The sequence below is a fragment of the Triticum aestivum genome, chromosome 7A (genome assembly GCF_018294505.1).
Source record: "Triticum aestivum cultivar Chinese Spring chromosome 7A, IWGSC CS RefSeq v2.1, whole genome shotgun sequence".
In the NCBI taxonomy this organism is placed as follows: Eukaryota; Viridiplantae; Streptophyta; class Magnoliopsida; order Poales; family Poaceae; genus Triticum; species Triticum aestivum.
Window position 1 is genome coordinate 65,811,800 of NC_057812.1, and position 15,520 is coordinate 65,827,319.

The window sequence follows — 15,520 nt, forward strand, 5'->3', positions numbered from 1 at the left end:
AAATATATGTTGAACAATTTTAAAATACACAATGAACATTTTCTTAAATATATCATGAGCATTTGTGTATATAAATATGCAATGAACTGTTTATAATACACAAAAAAAACAGAAAGAAAAAAAGACGGAAAAGAAAAAAAATTGAAAAAAAAATGAAAGAAACATGAAAAAGAAGAAAAAGCATCGCGGCAGTGGGCCGGCCCAAGTGGGGCGTCGGGTGTCCAGGCTTCAGCGAAGCCACATCCTTTTGACGCCTGCGGGCGTTAAATAGGATCTACCCGAGATCTCCTCCTTGGCGCCTTCAGCGCTCGTTCGCGATTCCAGCGCCCGCTATGTCGCTTGTATGGGCCTGGCCCAGCAGCGCTCAATGGCTGCCGCCGCTCGCTCGATCACTTCCCACTAGATCGCTGGCTCCCGCTCAACCACATTTTTTTCTTCATTCTAAAACTGCTACAGTATAGACTGTTTTTCTTAGAAAAAAACCGGGTTGTTACAGTATGTACTCTTTTTCTAAGAAAAAAGTTCATTAATTTGGAAAAAGTTCATCGAATTTAAAAATAAGTTCATCGAATTTGAAAAAAGTTCATTGAATTTGCAAAAAAGTTCATCGAATATGAAAAAAGTTTCATCAAATTTGGAAAAGTGTCTTCGAACTTTAAAAAATGTTCATAGACTTTGATTAAAGTTTATCGCATTCGAGAAAAACGTTCATGAAGAAAACAAGTTTCATGAATTTCAAAAAAAGTTCATCGAATTTGATAAAAGCTCATCGAATTCAAGAAAAAGTTCATGAAGAAAACAAGTTTCATGAATTTCAAAAAAAAAATCATCGAATTTGATAAAGGTTCCCGAATCTTCAAAAAAGTTCATTAGATTTGAAAAACAAGTTGATCGAATTTGAAAAATAGTTCATCCAAGTTGAAAAAAAATTCAATGATTTTGAAGAAAAAGTGCACGAATTTGAAAAAAAATCATCGAACCCAGGAAGAAGAAAAATGAAAAAGAAAAAAACCAAAAGAAAAGCAGAAGAAAAATAATGAAGTAAAGATATAAAAAGATGAAAGTAGCATGTCCTGTTGGGGATGGCGGGGTGGTTACCGCAACTTACAGTAAGGCAGGACGTTACAGTTTGGCGGGGTGGATACTCATTAGCCCCAACCAAGCATTCGTGACTAATGAGTACCATGGTACTTTAAGAACTATGAACAGCCATTGATTTCAACAATTTTTAAAAATTCAAACGTGTTTTTTTAAAACTGGATACTTTTGAAAACGCGAATAGTTTTTAACATGAACAATCCTCGAACATTTGGATTTTTTAATGAAATTTTAAAAAATATTTCATCCATTTTGAGAAAAAACAATTGATTATGAAAAACGTTCATCGATTTTTGCAAAAAAAGTTCATCATTTTTTTAAAAAAGTTCATAGATTTAAAAAAAATCATCAACTTCGAAAAAAGATCAAACAAGAGTTAGTCTATTTTGAAAAGAGTTCATCAATTTTGACAAAAAGATCATCGATTGTGAAAAGAGTTCATCGATTTTGAAAAAAGCGTTCGTCAATTTTGAAAAGAGTTAATCGATTTAAAATAAAGTTCATTGATTTTGAAAAATAGTTCTTCCAAATTAGCCAAAGAAAAAAAACGTTCATCAATTTCGAAAAGAGTTCAGCGATTTTGAAAAAGAGTTCATCCAGATTAGCAAAAGAAAAAAGCGTTGCAAATAAAAAAGGAAAAAGAAAAAACAGAACAAAACCCTTACGAATAAGAAAATAAAGACGGGAAAAATGAAAAAGAACTAGAAAATGGAAAAGACGTATAAGTAGAAATGGAGGAAGAAGGAGCAGCTCAACAATTGACAGTGGAGTGGTTATTGCATGTGATTGACTGTGAGGTCCCCGGGCCGAAACCGGCTGGACACGTGCTTGGTTTTTTTTTGTTTTTACAACAGGAAAATAGTTTCGTTGACCGTAAATGTTAATTTCGTGTCCATGTTTGAATCTATTTTTTTTTGAGGAAAATAGTTTCGTTGACCGTAAATGTTTGAATCTATTTGGAACGAATTTTATCAAATTTGTCACGCAGGTCGATCATTTGAAATTTCCTTTAGCCAGTAGCTTCATCTTACAGTTTCACATGACTTTGTGATGCAAAATTTTCGGTTTCAGGATCATAGACGAAAAGATCTATATCTTCCTCATGATTGTACATATGCATACGTGTGGTCTGATTTAAGACACTCCTTGATAGTTCCTCTTGATCTCCTCCCCCGCGTCTTGCTGCAGCGGCATCATAGTCGCCGCCATTCAACTTGGCCTCCTCTCCTGAATCCTATTTGCACCGACGCTGCCATGACGCGCACATTGTATTTCTTCTCCTCTGTCCTCTGCCTTACAACCTTCCTATTCGTCCCTCCGCATGGACTTTTTCTACGACGACGACGCTAGCAACTAGTTCGTCTTGTCGCCGACGGGATCGCTCGCCCGCAACCCATGATGGTCATGTCGGACGCGGTGTCGCTGCCTCTCTGCCTTCTCTCATGCATACTACTACACTGTCACCACTGCCGTCGTTGTCCCTCTCGGACTCCTCGCATGCGCCTTGTTGCAGTGCCAGCATTGTTGTCGTTGTTCTTCTCAACCTCCATGCTCGCGTCCTAGTACACTGGAGTCGTCTCCGACATCGTTCATCCTGGCCTCCTCTCCCTCGCCGTACTGCAGTGAGGTTGCCATGGTGCGTAGTGCATATCTCCTACTCTGCAGGCGTATGCGCGTGGTGCTGTCGGCGCCGACAGGAACGCTCGCTCGAAACTCCGTGCTCTGACTCATGTCAGACGCGGCGGCACGGTTACTGTCCACCGCAGTCGTGAGGTACTCTAGTGTAACCTTGTGTGTTAAGTGTAAGTGTTAGCTCTTCATCATATTTCATGTATACAACCAAACACCGTGTAGTTGCATGAACCGAGCCAATGCAGGGCACCAAACGCTATGCCAAAATTGCTCCCTAATGCAAGAGGCTTAGATGTGGGCGACCAAACAATATACAGATGTTACGTTTTGCACTTTTTTCTTAGCAAAAGTTGGTATGGCAGCCAAACACGGCAATAAGTTCACATTCGTCACTACAGAAAACAGGAGCAGGACTTTCTTTGCTGTCAGCATTTCGTCAGAACAAACGACAAATAAAGGTTTTGCCATCATCAGCAGATGATGGCAAAGAACGAACGGCGACAAATACAAACTTTGCCGTCTGCAACAAAAATGATAGACGGCAAAAAGGCTTTGCCGCCTGTGATTTTATTTACAGACGGCTAAAAGAAAACACATTACGCGGATCGATGACATGACATGATCTGCACCACACACAATGATAGCTCTCACCCACGCGACCCACCACTCTCTCTGTCCCACGCGACCCCACCACACCCTCTCTCCCCAACGTGCATGACCCTCCTCCCTTGATCTTTTTCTCGAGCAATGCTACATCTACGCGCACATTGTTATGTATCTTACGTAAAAGATGATTTGGCAGCAGTTAATTGTATATTAGTGAGCCCCCCACCCCTCTGAAAATCAGGAGGAGGGGGCGTTTAGTTTTGATGAAAGGAAGTTACGTAGTAACACGTAAAATCTTACGTAGGTCTAGGATTTTCGCTCTTTCTCTCCCCTCTGCCCCGAGCATAGAAGCCCAGCAGCAGCACCCTGCGCCTCCAGTGGCTGCTTGACACCGCCACGGCCGCCCCTCGCCGGACCCTATCGCGGCTGCCCCTCGCCAGACCCCGCCGCGGTTGCCCCTCCGCTCATCGCCGAACCCCGTTGGGGCCGCCCCTTACCGGACCCTGCTGTGGCCGCCCCCGCACATTGCCAGACCCGTCGCGGCCGCCCCTCGCCGTTCCCCGCCTCTCCGCCCATCCCCGGACCACGTCGCGGCCGCCCCTCGCCGGACCCTGCCGCTGACGAGCCTCCTCGGCCTCCTCCTCTCCGCCCCTGTTCGGACTCCATCGCGGGAGCCCCTTGCCGGACCTGGCCGCAGGCACCCACCGGAGCCTGGCCATGGTCGTCGTCGGCCGCTGCTACTCTGGCCACACTGCTCAAAGGAAGCCGGACACGCTGCTCGCCGGACGCCGGACACGTTGCTTGTTGATTTTTTTAATATCTACCAAAATTCTTTGTCGTCTTTGATTACACAAGGGTGACGGCAAAGGCTATGTTTGACTAATGGCAAAGAGGCTTTTTTTGCCGTCTGCTATTAAGTGGGCTGGCGGCAAAATCTTTGCCATCTGCCCGACGAAAAGCTGATGATAAAGTGTTATTTGTTGCTTCGGCTTTGTCGACACACTTTGCCGTCAGCTAGCAGAGGGAAAAATATTTGCCGTCTGTAATAGTGCCTTTGCCGTTAGTACAAGTCTGACGGCAAACCAGGTGTTTCCGTAGTGCATAGCTGTCTATGCAACCACAATAGTTGAGCCCTCAAAAACGTAAATAATCTTATCTTCACTGACAAGTGAAAAATATATATTAATTCACAGATAAGTGACGAATTATAATTTTGCCCGATAAATGATGCGAGTAGATCCATAATTTTGTAACTAGAGGTAGTGTGACCATCAAAGTCAATGATGATGTAGGCCATTACTTTCAAACAAAAAAGGACTACGACAGGGTGACTCCATGTCCCCAATATTATTTAATATTGTCATTGACATGTTAGCTATTCTGATTGAGCGCGCCAATCAGGACGGCTAGATTGCAGGAGTAGTGCCATATCTTGTGGATGGTGGCCTCTCTATTTTGCAATATGCCGATGACACAATTCTCTTTATGGAACATGACCTGGACAAGGCTCGAAATCTTAAACTCTTGTTGTCAGCGTTTGAGCAAATGTCGGGTCTTAAAATAAACTTCCATAAAAGCGAACTTTTCTGCTTTGGAGAAGCCTCCGAGGTGGCGGCCGAGTATGCTGACCTATTTGGTTGCGCACATGGCCAATTTCCGATTAAATATCTGGGAATACCGATTCATTATCGGTGTCTCACCATTGCGGAGTGGAAGCATATAGAGGAGCGATTAGAGAAACGATTGAGCAGTTGGAAAGGCAAATTGCTCTCAGTTGAAGGACGGCTGATTTTAATTAACTCTGTCCTCACAAATATGGTTATCTATATGCTTTCTTTCTTCTAACTCTCAAAAGGGGTCTTGCAAAGACTTGGACTATTTTAAATTCAGATTCTTTTGGCAAGGAGATGGTGCAAAGAAAAAATACAGACTGGCCAAATGGAGTGTGGTTTTAGGCCGAAAGACCAAGGTGGCCTTGGAATTCATGACTTGCAGATCAAGAATGAGGCCCTACTTAGTAAATGGTTGTTTAAACTTCTTATCAAGGATGACGTTTGGCAAACCATACTGCGCAACAAGTATCTAGGCCAAAAGGCGGTGTCTCAGGCATATTAGACACCCGTCGACTCACACTTTTGGGCTGGCCTAATGGCGGCAAAGAAACATCTCTTTCACTTTGGATCTTTCGCGATAAGGAACGGGTCGGAGGTTCGTTTTTGGGAAGACATTTGGCTAGGCAATGCCGGTCTTCGAGAACAATATCCAGCCCTGTACAACATTGCTTGCGAAAAGAATAATACTATTGCGCAAGTGCCCAGTTCATCCCCACCCAACATTTCGTTTAGGCGGGATTTGATTGCCCCCCTCCCGACTTATGTCATGGCATAATCTTTTATCCCGTCTTGATTCGATTAATCTTAGACAAAGTCGGGATGTGTTTCGCTGGAACCTTACTACATCAGGGTCATTCACAGTTGACTCTATATACCGTGCACTCACGCATTCTGAGGTATCGATGAGTAATAACAAAAAAATCTGGAAGTTGAAGATTTCACTAGAAGTTAAAATCTTCATGTGATATCTTCGTAGAGGAGTTGTTCTAACCAAAGACAACCTCGCGGCGCAACTGGCCAGGAAGTAAGAAGTGTTGTTTTTGTACTCATGAAAAGACATCAAACACTTTTTTTTCAATGCAAATTTCCACGTTTTATGTGGTCAATCATCCAAATAGCGTTAAATTTGTATCCGCCCACAAGTGTCGCCAATATTTTTTTGTCATTAGTTGGACGCTATTCCAAATAGATTCAAAACGGTAATACGGGTGGGAGCATACGCCTTACTATGGTTGCTTTGGCTATGTAGAAATGATTTGGTTTTCAATGATAAAAAATGCTTCTCCTCTGCAGGTTATTTTCCGTTGTACGCACTCGCTTCGTACGTGGTCTACGCTACAACGAGCGGAGTACCAACTGCTGTTCAAGGCGGTGTGTATGCGGTTGGAGCAGGTGGCTACGGTGGTTTTTACCCAACATGGATGACAGCATAATCTTTGGATCGGTCCATCATCCCTTGTGACATAGGCATAGTGTCGGTCTATAGGACTCTACTGTCGCCGATTTGTCGTTTTTTTTCTTTCATTTTGTCAGACTTTACATGTTTGGTTGTGTGCACCCTAATTATACAAAGGCCAGATGTTACTTATAATGCTTTGTATCCGCTTGATGCTACATTTCAAGATAATAAAAGTGTCCTTTATCCAAAAAAAAGTGACGAACTATATACTACTATACGCGACGTCGGACGGTGTGGACTTTGGCTCACGCGCGAGCGCGACTATCGAGGCCGCCTTGGCACTGGTCTCCCATGCTTTGCTCGGACGAACGAGAGAGGAGCATGTACTACTCGCCGTATTCACGTGCAGGGTGCAGCGAGAGCGAGAGTTAAGCAACTCGTGCTACGTAGGAGTACTACAATTAACGTGTTAGACTAGATTGAAATTACTCGCGTACCCCTTCGCCTGGAGACCCAAAGAACAAGAATCCGCGTCTACTGGCAACTGTCTCTCGCCGGAGTCTCGACGCGCTCGCTGCTAGTCACAAGGAAATTCACCATGTGGCGAGCAGCCGCCTCTCGCCTCCTCCTTCACCGTCGGCCGTCTCCGGCAACCGCTACGGCGGCCTGTACTCTGCAAAACCGCCGGCTTTTATCGGCGAATGCAGAGTTCACCACGGGGGAGGCTCGGCGAGTGGTGCGGCTTGTTGGCGTCGAGATGCTCAAGAGGAGTCTGCGGGACCGGTCGGAGGAGGTGATAAGCTACGGCGAGTTCCTTGAGGAGTGCGTGGAGGCCGGCGCGGCGCGCACACACGGCCAAGCGGAGGTGCTCGCGCGGGCGATGGAGCAGTCCGGCGTCGTGCTGTTCTTCCGGGGAAAGGTCTATCTCCACCCCGAAAAGGTGACATTTACAGCACCGTTAAGATTGTTGATTCACACACATATATCGAAAAACATTTTTAAAAATGTTCAAAAACATCTGAATTTTTTATGGCAAACTTTGACAAATGTTCCAAGATCGTGCAAAATTTCATCTTGAAATCATATTTACGTAGCAAAAAAAAAAACACAAAATCGATACTCTGAAAATGCTACTTTCAAAAGCATCTTGGAGCACTGTTTTTTTTTGCCACAACTTTCTCAAATGTGATTTCGTGATGAGATTTTGCAAGCTCTTAGAACATTTGTCATAAAAAAATTCAGATTTTTTTGGACATTTAAAAAATGCTTTTTGAGTTACTGTTCATCCCGAGCTCATTTGAGCTTGGTTGTAGAAGGGCACTTTGGCAAGGAAGGGCACTTGAACTAAATTGATATGGAAGAGTATGCTTCTTTTTTCGAAAAGGATGGAAGAGTATGCTTGGGTAGAATGTCTTTTAAAACCTTTACTATTTATTAGGATGCAAATCAAATACACGGATTAGAACTTACACATTTACTTAAAAAAGAAGGTAAAATAGGCTATTCAAATAATCTAGATAGTAGATCTCGAGATGTCCAGCGGAGAGCCGGAGACATATGAGTCAACGGTGGTGTCCGAGATGGAGGGAAGGCTCTCGAGAGCGTGCACCCAGCAGGTGCGCTTCACATGGAGAATCTGCCATGTTGTTCGCTTTAGCATGAATCCGCACCTAATCGCTCTCACCTCGGCCAAAAATGACACCGGCCCCATCTGATAGGCTATGGGAGGGTTAATTTGCATGCTCCGATCCATTTGAATGTGCGGCAGCGAGCTGCAATGAGTTGCAGGAAAGGAATCCTTATTTGCTCACTTCGCTGCTTTCCTCCAAATACGAAAACATCTCAACGGGGGCACTGGTTGCCTCTTTTGGGCCGCTTTCTCCTCCTCATCCTCCTTCTGCAAGCGCTGCGGCAACGTCGCTCACAGCTCACTCGTTGAGGAAGAACTCCTTCTGCAAGGCGTACGGGCGACCACCGCATGCCCTTCCTTTCCAGGTGGAACCATCGCTGTGGGACCGGTAGTGGTGGGACACAGTGGATCTTGGTGGCTACGGGCGACCAGAACTGGCTGGGATACATCGTTGCAGATCGAGAAAAACAGCTGACCGCTTTTTTTTCATCTTTTTTTTTTTCGATGTCATCTTATTACTTAGTATTTTACTTTATGTTCCTTGTTGCAATTTTGACGAAAAAGGGTTTCCCCCCGCTTTGTATTACAAAGCAACCAACCGATCCAACCGACGATAGGGGCTGGGGCGAAAGCAGCACAAACACGCCCAAAAAGAAAAGAAAAAGAAAAAAAAAGAAACAAATGCCGATAACGGCGGATCGACAAAAACGACGAAGCCTCGTGACCGCTGCGTCCACCGGAGATCACCCACCAAGCTCCGAGACTCCGAAGTGCCTGTACCCAACAACACCTCCAAGAAGGGACGCGACGATGACGACGCTGCTGCCAAGGGTTTCCCCCGGTACACGGCGAGGAGAGAGGAAGGGTAGCCCCGACGCCCTCCAAGAAGGTCCGGCGGCACCCTCAGGCGCCACCGCGTCGGTGTCGGCCAAGCCAACAAAGATTTCTCCCGATCCCAGCCTCTCCCTCAGGCACTCCGGAGCTCGCCACCAGACCGACCACCACCCTGCGCCAACACGAACACGAAACTTCCCACGCTGTCTCACCACAGCACCGCGAAGATGGTTTGCACAACGGAGAAGAGGAGCCGGGACTAGAGCAACAGCACCATCGGCATACGGGAGGGCCCCACCTCCACCGTCCACGACGGTAGCCGACCGGACGCCATGGCAGGAGCCTACCGGGCCCGTGGCCCCACAGGCCCGGCCGGGCCCTCAAAGGCCCGGACAGCTCCCGCCTCCGTGCAGCAGCTGGCACGCCGCCGGCGTCGCTGACCCAGTCCAAGCCGCTCCCCAGCCTCCTCATACAGAGAGTGTTGCGGTTGCGCCGGAACCGACCCGCACGGACCCAGAAGGAACCCTACGGGCCCAGATCTGGACCGGGGACGGCCCCCGGCCGGCCAGCACCACCGGACCACCCCGCCGCCAAGAGGCGGCACCACCAAGGCGAGCACCGCCGGCCTCCACACCCGGACGCCGGACCGCCACCGGCCGAAGCGCACCGCCGCCGGCCATCACCGCCCGAGCAGGGGAGGACCGCGCGCGGGGAAGGGCAAGCCCACCGCCGCCAGCATCACGCGGCCGAGGGCCGGCGGCGCAGGCTGACGGCGGCGGGGGAGGGATGCGCGCGGGGAGGCGCTGGAGGCGCGCGGAGGCAGGGCCCCCGGCCGCCTCGCTCGGGGAGGCGGCGCGGGGGTACAGGGGCGAGGAGGGGGGGGAGGAGAAGGGGAACGGGGGAAGGAGGGGGCTGGCGGCGGCGGCGGGCTCCGGCCGCCGCGACGGCGGCTCCGCGCGGGGGAGCCGCTGGCGGCGGCGGGGAACCCTAGGGAGCGGGGGAGCTTGTTGCAATTTTCAGCTCATATTTTGTTATGTGATGATTTATTTATTGTTTATTGACCGTCTTCAGGTTGTCGACCTGGTTATAAGTGCTTTGCCGCCTTTAGTCGAAGAGAGTGACAGTGACGCGAGAGAAAAAGAGTTTGAGGCACTAAAGAAAAAGAAGCAAGAGATCGAAACGCAGGCACACAGGCAAGTCAGACGAATCGTGTGGACAGGTTTGGGGTTCTTGCAGTTGGAACTTGGCCTCATCGCTCGTCTCACATACTTGGAGTTTTCGTGGGATGTGATGGCGCCAATGACCTACTTCATTGCCGGTTTTCACCTGCTTGCCGCCTACGCCTATTTCCTCATTACCTCATCCGATATGTCGTATCGGACCTTCATGGAGGGGATGTTCGACACAAGATGGAGAAAACTCTGCGTCAGACATGGTTTTGATATAGAGAAGTACAGGGAATTGGAGAGACAAATAAGGTGTCCCCTTGGAGGTGAACATTCTAAAGGTTGTAAGTTTAACACCAGAAAAATTATCACTTGTTACCTCTAATTTTCAGAATAGCTGCCATCATTGATTTTCTTTAACACCAAATTTATATCACCAGCTGCGACCAAAGGGATCTTTGCAGATATCGAGTGGTGGCTGAGCGACCGCCAAAAAGACCAAGTTGACTACTCTGATGCCTATAACAAGTTGCTGTGGATCAGCAAGGCCAACCCGAACCACCAGAAGGTGACTATACTAATGGTCTAAATGTCCCTTTTGGTGCAAAGAGAATTCACATAAATTAGGAAGGATTATTTTCCTTCAGAATTTTTCTGCAGGGCTTTGTTTGGTTTGAACAATTAGAAATCAAAGAGTTTTGTCGCATGTTCTATTTTGTGTGCACTTTTAAAGCTACATTTCTGGTGGGTCCAGCCTTAGACAACTATGTCATCCACTTTAGGAAAATTCATGTGTTGTGCTGCTACAACAAAATAATTTAGCTTCACGTTACTTTGCTTCAACTTCAGTAGGAATCAAATTGCCATGACATCCGAATACTTGTGCTTACTCCAGCAGTTAGGCCCTAAAGTAAATTTTTTTGTTTCGACTGTAATTTTCTTGGAAAAATAACATAGATGAGGGGACCCTCCTTTGTATCTTGGCCAACCTTTTTTCTTTATCTTGTGGTTGTCGATGCTTAATACTCTAGTACACCGAATACACTAGGAGCGTGTTACTGCTCAAATTGGTTGCAAAATACTGCGATGAGATTCGGTTGCATGGAACATGCATATTTCGATGGATAGTATTGGGACTAAACTAAGAAATATTATGATTTATCAGATTGATTATTGAATAGTTGTAATATATTGCTTAATGGACGGGAAACACCAAAGCATTTTCCCATGCATGGTTGCACGTTGAGGTAGCACTTTCCATGTATCTTTGCATATTGAGGTGTCATTTTCCTATGCATGGTTATTGAGGTAGCATTTTCTCCATGCATGGTTCGATATTGAGATGTCAATTTCCTATGCATTGTTGCATGTCGAAGTGATATGCATGTTTATATCTTGAGTGAAATAGGTTAGTGGGATCACCTAAGGCCGAATTTTTGCTTTCATTCAACATATATATTTGCAGCTGGTGAGCCAAGTGTCTACAATATTTTTCTTGGAGAGACTTGAATAATCATCGTTGTGCTTAAGTTAGAGCAACTCTAGCAGACCCCGCAAAACGCGTTTGCAATTCGTGCAAAACCACTTTTGCGGGCTGGCAAGGGCTAGCACAGATGCAGACCCCCCCAAACGGACTCGTAAAAAAGTATATTCGCGAAATATGCTTTTTTACGGGTCGACTATGCGGGTTTTGCTCGAGCAACAGCGCAACGACCCGCAAATAGAAAAACTGCAAATCTGAAATTTGTTATAGGGTTTCACAAACAAGTTTAAATTCAAATGACATAAACAGTTTGCGCGCAAATAAAAGCGAAGTTCATTACGCAAAAGAGGGCATGCAAAGGTATGCGCCCATGTCCGGCATCATCTTGGGGGTCGATCTTCACTCCGCGCCATGGAGTCCATCTTGAAGTTCATCGGCGCCACCGTAGCCACCTCCGTCGCTTGTTCCAACTCCCGCACCGAAATCATCCACATTGCCACCATATGGAGCAGAGAAAACATCACCGGAACTGGCAGACGGACCGGCCGAGGCGACCATTCTCCTCTTCAAGATCTCTCTCCGACCATCGCTATAGCGAACGATAACAAGTCACGAGCTATCGAAAACAATGGCGAAAATGAAAGAGAATCGCCGAAGTCCGAAGAGATATACCTTCCGGCCATTTCGTCAAACACCTCGCTCGCGGGGGGAGCGGCACCATTGAACGTCATCGCCGGAGCACCTCCTTGCGGGGGGATGGAGTGAGAGGTTGAAGAAGATGGCTTCCTTGAAGTCGGAACCTTCCTCCGCTTTGCGCCCGCGGCCTTGCCGACCTTCTCCGCCTCCGGCCGGGATCGCACAACGGCATTGGCGCCTGGAGCGCGGGCCATCGCAGCGGGGGCAGCCAGATTCCCGCCCTGCACAACCATGTTGCCCTGCGGCTTGCGGGCAGGCGCGGCGTGTGCTTGGGCAACGCCGGCGGGGCCAACATGGCCGGCGACGAGATCCGCCCGAGGGGAAGGGGCGTGCGAGACCTCGACGGTGACGGGGGACAGCATGGGGTCGTCCATGACGGCGAGGGACGGCCGAGGAGGAGCAGCCGGAGCTTTCGGAGGGGGCAATGGTGGCGGAGGGTGCGGGGAGCGAGAAAGGGCGCGCGGAAATGTCCCTCCCGCCAAATCTCGCGCCGGATGGGGGTTGAGCTCAGGTCGGCCTCCCAGCCCGTGAAGATAGAGGTTGGGGGAGAAGATTTGCCGCGCCCCGCAAAAATTTTTGCGGGCCGGTGCCGGATGCGGGGTCTGGTCGTGCAGATTTTTTGGCCCCCACCCGCAATTTGGCGGTTATTTTGCAGGGGGCATTTTGCGGGGTCTGCTAGAGTTGCTCTTAGCATCATAAAATCATGCTATAAAATTGACGAACTACTTCTCCTGGTATTATATTCAAAGGTATTTTGATTGGTTCGTGGACAATAATTTTGCCTGATTTGCTATACAAATGTTTTCGCGGTTTCTTACTGAGATATTCATAAGAGAAAAAACAATAATCAATCATGGTAGCATATGGGAGAATTTGTCCAATGTGTAAATTGTCATATGTTTCCAAACTGAGAGAATATCATTCTTTTATTGAAAAGACATGGTTACGTGAGCATCAGCCGATGTAAGACCGAGGATTTTCCATCCTTTTTATCTCATTTTAAAGATTAGTCATCCAACTAACTATATAGGCATTCCTTTGTTTACAAGAATTTTGTTGGAATTCCATACAATAGGTTTCCTGTAGGAAATTTTCCTTTACTGCCCTTTTGTTTGCAGAAATGGATTCGTATTCCTATATGGGATTGGTTCCTATCTTTCACGTTTCAAAGAAAAAATAATAATTAGTTGAGTCCTAATAGAAAAATTCATATCCAACGAACCAGATGACATCTTTTTTCTACAGGATTTGAGATACATGTCATCTCAATTCCAATAACTTTCCTATTCCTATCATACTCCCGTCCTGTTAACCAAAGGAGACCATATAGTCTACTTTGTGAAAATGACGGTTGTAACTTTATCAATTACTCCATCCGTCTCATAATGTGGTGCATTTTTTATAAAGTCAAACTTTGTAAATTTTGATCAAGTTCATAGAGCATATTATCTATGTCAACGATACCAAACATATATAATATGAAAATATGTATCAAGATGTATCTAATGTATGTAGTTGATATGCTAAATATACATACATACATACATACATACATACATACATACATACATACATACATACATACATACATTATGTATATCTTTTCATGTATATGTATGTATGTCTAGCATGTAACCTTGGTCAATGTTTGCAATGTCTATCTTTTAAAGAATTTATATGTACTACATTATGGAATGTCGGGAGTACCAAGTAAATGCGAAGATTTTTTTTCATCTGAATTGATTTGTATGCTGAAATGTCTTTGATTTCATATATGGGAAACTGACAGATCATTTTTTTTTCATTTCGCAGCTGATATATTTATTGATCATTGAATATTTTTAGGTTTGTGACCTGGTTAAAAGGGCTGTGCCGTTCGCACTCACACCGGAGAACGAGGCGAGAAAAGAAGAGCTTAAACAACTCCAGAAAATGATGAAAGAGATTGAAGGCCGGGCACACAAGCATGCCAGGCGGATTATATGTTTTGGCTTTGCGTGCCTCATATTTCAGTTTGCCCTCTTCTTCCGCCTCACGTACTGGGAGTTCTCATGGGATAGAATAGAGCCGATCGCTTTCTTCTTTGGCGGAACCCAGCTGGTGTGTGGCTATGCTTATTTCATCATCACCTCCCGTAATCCGTCGTTACAAGACTTCCTGCAGACGCTATTCATGTCAAGGAGGAGAAAACTATGCGCCAAGCAAAATTTCGATATGAAGAGGTACCTGGAATTGCAGAAGCACTCGGGCTGTCCTCGGAAAGGTGATTATTGTTCTCAAGGTCGTAATTAATTAAGCATTATGACTTGTAACGCTAGAACTAAAATTGCCCAGTTGTTAACTGATGCTGACAGTGACCACTGCCTTTGCTTCTTTAGTTACCAGAAGAATCACATCACCGGTTGTTACGAAAGTGATCTTGAAAAGAATCAGTAATCACGTAGTCACCTTTTTTTTTGCGATGGAATCGCATACTCACGCTAACTTTTGAGCCTTAGTTGTGCAAAATTCCCCATAACTTGAAGCATTGCTTCAGCACTTCTGCTTCGGTACACCCCCCTTAAACACATCAAGGGCTGAGATTCCTCCATACCCTTTCGTTGTCAGGGGCACGATCGTCTTACTTAAGAAAAAAAAACCCCGCGCGTCCTCGCCGATACTCCGCGCGCCTGTGTGTACGCGGCTACGGGACGAGCCGAGCCGCTTGGCAGCCGTGAGCACGCGAGCCGAGCCGAGCAGTTAGCATCCACGGGCCTAGTATATCAGATGCAGGGCGTGTTTTATTAAAAAAAGTCGGCGTTGACTGGTGGGGCGTACGTGTGGATGTGGCGCGGACGGCCGTATCGCCGTGCAATTAACTGCTTTGCAGTAATGGCGGCGTGCATGCAGGCGCCGACTGCTCGCGACTGATCTTCTGCCGCCCGCCTGCTACCCTCGTAGTCCGCGCCCTCCACTGTCGCGCGTGCGGCGACCGGGCGCCTGCCGCCAGCCTTCCGCCTCGGGCCGGCAGTTGACGCGACCAGTCGGCTGCCGCCGCTGCGGCGACCGCCCGCCCGTCTTCACACGCCACCGTCGCATCGCCTGCCGCGCCTGCCGTCCTCGTGCCTTCCCACGCCACCGCTGCCGCGCCCAAACGCCAGGGATGCCTTGGCTGCCGCGCCGCGCCTTCACACACCGCCGTTGCCTCGCTTTCACACGCCACCGCGCGTGCCGCCAGCCGCCCGCCTCTCCCTCGGGGCACGCGCCACCGATGGCTCGCCCGCCCACCTTCCTCCCCCGCCGTGTATAAAAGGCCGCGCCAGCCCCTCACCACGCCGTGCCATCTCCCTCGCCCCACCCATCTCTCTTCCTCTCCTCGCCCGC

At 47.3% G+C, this 15,520-nt stretch overlaps 1 protein-coding gene across 1 annotated transcript; it reads left to right on the top strand.

Annotated features, from left to right (window-relative positions):
- Nucleotides 1-6,915: 6,915 nt before the first annotated feature.
- Nucleotides 6,916-14,503, top strand: LOC123154799 (calcium uniporter protein 6, mitochondrial-like). The gene is made up of 4 exons (XM_044573433.1): nt 6,916-7,288; nt 9,884-10,319; nt 10,419-10,546; nt 14,003-14,503. Exons 1-4 carry the CDS (start codon nt 6,947-6,949, stop codon nt 14,447-14,449), a joined length of 1,353 nt encoding a protein of 450 aa, XP_044429368.1. The 5' UTR covers nt 6,916-6,946; the 3' UTR covers nt 14,450-14,503.
- Nucleotides 14,504-15,520: the final 1,017 nt, after the last annotated feature.